A 664-nucleotide genomic window follows, 5' to 3' on the forward strand; every position below is an offset into this window, starting at 1 on the left:
CCCGGGCTCCGCGCCCTCCCGGGGTGGGCTGGACAAGGGCGTTCCCCACAGCGTGAGCGGGGCGGGACCCGCGCGGCCCCGGCCCATCCAATGGGCGCCGCAGCTGGGGCCGGGGGCGTGCCCCGGGCGGAGCGCGGCCTCGCCATTGGCGGAGCCGCTCCGGGGGCGGGGCGCAGCGGGTGGCTTAGGCTAGACCCGAGGCCGACGGGCGGCGCTGCTGGCTCGGCGGGACGCTGGGCTCGGCGGCGCGGATCTGGACAGCGGCGCGGTGGCGGAGGCTGGCGGCGGCGGCGATGGCGGCGAGGACGCCGCAGGGGGCGGGGGCGGAGGCGGCGCAGGCGCAGGCGCAGCCCCCGGCGCCGCGGGGGGGCGCGACCCGGCGGCCGCTGCCGCCTTCCTGCTGGGCCCAAACGCCGACCCGGCCATGGCGCTGCTGGCCGAGCACCTGCTGAAGCCGTTGCCGGCGGACAAGCAGATCGAGACGGGGCCCTTCCTGGACGCCGTGGCTCACCTGCCGCCCTTCTTCGGTGAGTGCCGCCGCCGCCTCTGCCAGGCAGCCCTCCGGACTGCGCGGCCCTGGGAGGGGGGAGACCGAGACAGCACCCCCGGGGAGAGAGAGAGAGACAGCCCCCTCCCCGTAAGAGAGAGAAAGACAGCCCCCCCC

The 664-nt window shown here is 78.6% G+C and overlaps 1 protein-coding gene across 1 annotated transcript in view; it reads left to right on the top strand.

Annotated features, from left to right (window-relative positions):
• Positions 1-370: 370 nt before the first annotated feature.
• The window catches only part of GLTP (glycolipid transfer protein), a 26,930-nt gene continuing 26,636 nt past the window's right edge, over positions 371-664 (top strand). The window contains exon 1 of the mRNA XM_069081670.1: positions 371-527. Coding sequence (XP_068937771.1) covers positions 425-527 — 103 coding nt within the window. The 5' untranslated portion in view covers positions 371-424. The remainder of the gene's footprint in view (positions 528-664) is intronic.

This window comes from Petaurus breviceps, unplaced genomic scaffold, assembly GCF_028583685.1.
Source record: "Petaurus breviceps papuanus isolate PSGF00001 unplaced genomic scaffold, PetGlider_PUasm1.0 99, whole genome shotgun sequence".
NCBI lineage: Eukaryota > Metazoa > Chordata > Mammalia > Diprotodontia > Petauridae > Petaurus > Petaurus breviceps.